Genomic DNA, 3,449 nt, shown 5'->3' on the forward strand with positions numbered 1-3,449 from the left:
TTTTGTCAACAAAAGAATCAGCTCAAACGAGCCAATTAGGGGGAAAATTGTTTACAAACAAAATATGATGCGGGGAGGTACGCGCTTGGCGTGCCAAAGAATCCGCACTAACATTAGCTTTTCTTGAAATAAAAGATAAAGAAAAAGATGTAAATTCTTCCCTATCAATCTTGATGTCGTCCAAATACGTCGAGAATGCTGGCCAGTCGGAAGGAGAAGACATCATCTTCACCAAATCTGAGCAGTCTGTATAGAAAGCCACGTCTCTGAAATCATGACCGATCATGCAGCGCATCGCCCAAAGGAAAGCTTCAGCTTCAGCATGTAAAGGAGATAGACTTCGTCGGAAGGTCCTAGCGCCCATCAACGGAGACAAAACTTGGAGCGAGGTACAGCACCAGCCGGCACCTGCAAATTGGTCTTCTGCTTTCCATGAACCATCTATGAAACAGCGGTGACCCGAAAAAACTGTTGGAAGGGAATTAGTATCCGCCCTGACAGATAGACCTACAGGGATAGGGTGATAGATATCTAAATCCTCCTCTGCCTGAGCCTGCTGCCACCCTGTAGCTTCACCTTCTGCAACCCTAACAATATCCTCCGGTTGCTCCACAATATTTTCAAAAACACGTGCATTCCGTGCTTTCCAAATATACCACATTAGCCAAGGAAAAGCCGCAACATGAGCCCCAGGATTCTGCTGCCCTAAGAAGTGATCCACATTCGCATACACCGAATCCGTTGGAAAGGAAATCGGGCCCACCGGCACATGGGCTAAAGCCCAAACCTGACGGGCAGGAGGACAAGTAAAGATGGCATGATTAACTGTTTCCTCATCAGCTCCACAGCGTACACACCCTATATCACAAGCAATACCACGTCGTCCCAAGTTTGCCGAAACTGAAATACAACCAGATAAAACCTGCCACATAAAGTGTTGAATTTTAGGAGGACAGTGAGCTCTCCAAACACCAGCAAGGAGAGGTGTAATCTCCGGACCAGAGCCACAAGCCAGAAAAGTCCGATTTACATCAAGCCGTGCAGTGTGATAACCCGATTTAACAGTGTACCGTCCTGTTTTCGTGAAATGCCAACCATAAGGGTCATCCCTCTGGTTTCCTCCTAATGGGATAGCCTGGATCAAAGCCACATCAGATGGATCAAAATGCTCATGGAGCATGTCCATACACCAAGTATTTGTCCGACAATCAATTAATTGATTCATTTGAAGAGAAAGGTCCTTTACCAGGCCCTTACTTAAAGCTGGTCTCGGGAATTGAGCTGGCACCCAAGGATCAGACCATATGGAAATGGTGTCCCCGGAGCCAACCCGTTTAATGAGTCCTTTATTAACCAGAGAGCGAGCGGAACAGATACTCCTCCACCCGTAGGATGGGGAGTAAGACCTAATTGGATCCAACGGATGTGTATTCCTATAATACCGACTTTTGAAGACCCTGGCAAACAGTGAGTCCGGAGCATCAATAAGCCGCCATAGCTGCTTGGCCAAAAGGGCCGAATTAAAATCATCCACATTTCGAAAACCGAGTCCACCCAGCTGTTTGCTAACACATAATTTTTCCCAGGCAAGCCAATGCATGCCCCCTGTTTGACCATTAGTGCTCCACCAAAAATTTGCCACTACACTAGTAAGTTTTGATGTTATTGTTTTTGGCAACCGAAAACAAGACATCACGAAAGTCGGCACCGCAGTAGCAACCGATTTAATCATTACTTCTTTCCCACCTTTTGAAAGCAAATTTGCCGTCCAACCATTTGTTCGACCCTGAAGCCGTTCGCGAACAAAAGAAAAGACTTTGGTTTTTGCCCCACCCAAACTTTCTGGTAAACCTAGATAGGAACCCATTCCTCCCAAAGTTGTGATCCCAAGGACATCATGCAATTCCGATTTTAAAGTGTCATCAATTTTGTGGCCAAACTGGACCGGTGACTTTGAAAAATTTATTTGTTGGCCCGAAGCAGATTCATATTGTTTTAGGATATCCAAAATAACCCGGCATTGCTCTCTATTTGCCTTACAAAAAAACAGATTATCATCTGCAAACAACAAATGTGTAATAGGTGGGCATTTATTTGCCACCTTTATCCCTGTAATGAGCTTGTCCCTTTCTGCCTTCCAAATATTTGCAATTAAAACTTCTGTACATAAAATGAACAAATAAGGAGATAAAGGGTCACCCTGCCGGAGCCCCCTCTGTGGAATAATCAAGCCATTTGGCTGGCCATTAAGAAGAACCCTATACTCAACCGAAGTGACACAAAACATTATCCATGACACCCACATCTCTGCAAACCCCATTTTGTGTAATAAAGCCGCCACAAAGTCCCACTCAACCCTATCGTATGCCTTACTCATGTCCGTTTTTATTGCCATAAACTTTCCTTTACAAGACGGATTGGTGCGTAAGGCGTGAAATATTTCTTGAGCAATAAGGATATTATCCGATATCAACCGACCAGGAACAAAAGCCGATTGGGTCTCAGAAATAAGACCAGGTAAAACCTTCTTAAGCCGCTGACACAGAATTTTTGAAATAATTTTATACCCCACGTTACAAAGGCTAATCGGACGCAATTCGGCCATCCTAGTTGGCTTAGCAACCTTTGGAATAAGACAAATATGTGTGCGATTCAGATCCTTGTCAAAAATCCCCTCCACAAAAATCCCCTCCGCAGTTAAGCTATGTTTATTAAAGTTAATAATTCACGTGATTGTGAGATGTGTCAATTTCATTGATTTGAGCTTTTACGATGTGTAATATAAATATTTACTTTAAACAAATTAAAAGTTAAAAATATTAGAAAAATTCCTTTAAATACCACTATATTTTGTTTTTCCAACAATACCACATTTTAGTTTTTTTTTTCCAAAAATAGCACAAAAGTTTTTTTTTCGAAAATTACCACAAACACAAAATTTAATTTTTAAGGATGTAGAATTTTTTTTTTTAGGTTTGGGTTGACAAATTTAGTTTTAGAGTATAGTTTTTAGGGGTAAGGTTTAGTATTTAGAATTTAGAAATTAGTTTTTAGTATTAGAACTTTAGTTCAATTATGTAGTATTTTTGGAAAAAATATATTTTAGTAGTATTTTTGGGAAAAAACTAAATTATGGTATTTTTGGATCAAAAACCTATTTTAGTGGTATTTATGACAATTGCCCAAAATATTATTATAAAATTTTTAAAAATAATTATAAAAAATACTACTTCTAAATCTAAGTTACTAATTCTAAAATAATAAATCATACAATAAATTAATATAATATCATAACTAAAGAAACTATGCAGTCAATTATTAATCCTAAACAAATGGCCAAAAAAAGAGGTATCTTTGAGAAGAATTATATTCTTCTTTCATTTTTTGGAATTATTAAATTACCATTAAGTTTCTTTTTTTTCTTCTGATTTTCAGGATAGCATATATAA

At 39.4% G+C, this 3,449-nt stretch overlaps 1 protein-coding gene across 1 annotated transcript in view; it reads right to left on the reverse strand.

Moving 5' to 3' along the window:
- LOC104733795 overlaps nucleotides 1–2,605 on the reverse strand; it is a 3,896-nt gene extending 1,291 nt beyond the window's left edge. Inside the window, exon 1 of the mRNA XM_010453343.1 lies at nucleotides 82–2,605. Coding sequence (XP_010451645.1) covers nucleotides 82–2,605 — 2,524 coding nt within the window. The remainder of the gene's footprint in view (nucleotides 1–81) is intronic.

The sequence above is a fragment of the Camelina sativa genome, chromosome 12 (genome assembly GCF_000633955.1).
Source record: "Camelina sativa cultivar DH55 chromosome 12, Cs, whole genome shotgun sequence".
Classification (NCBI taxonomy): Eukaryota; Viridiplantae; Streptophyta; class Magnoliopsida; order Brassicales; family Brassicaceae; genus Camelina; species Camelina sativa.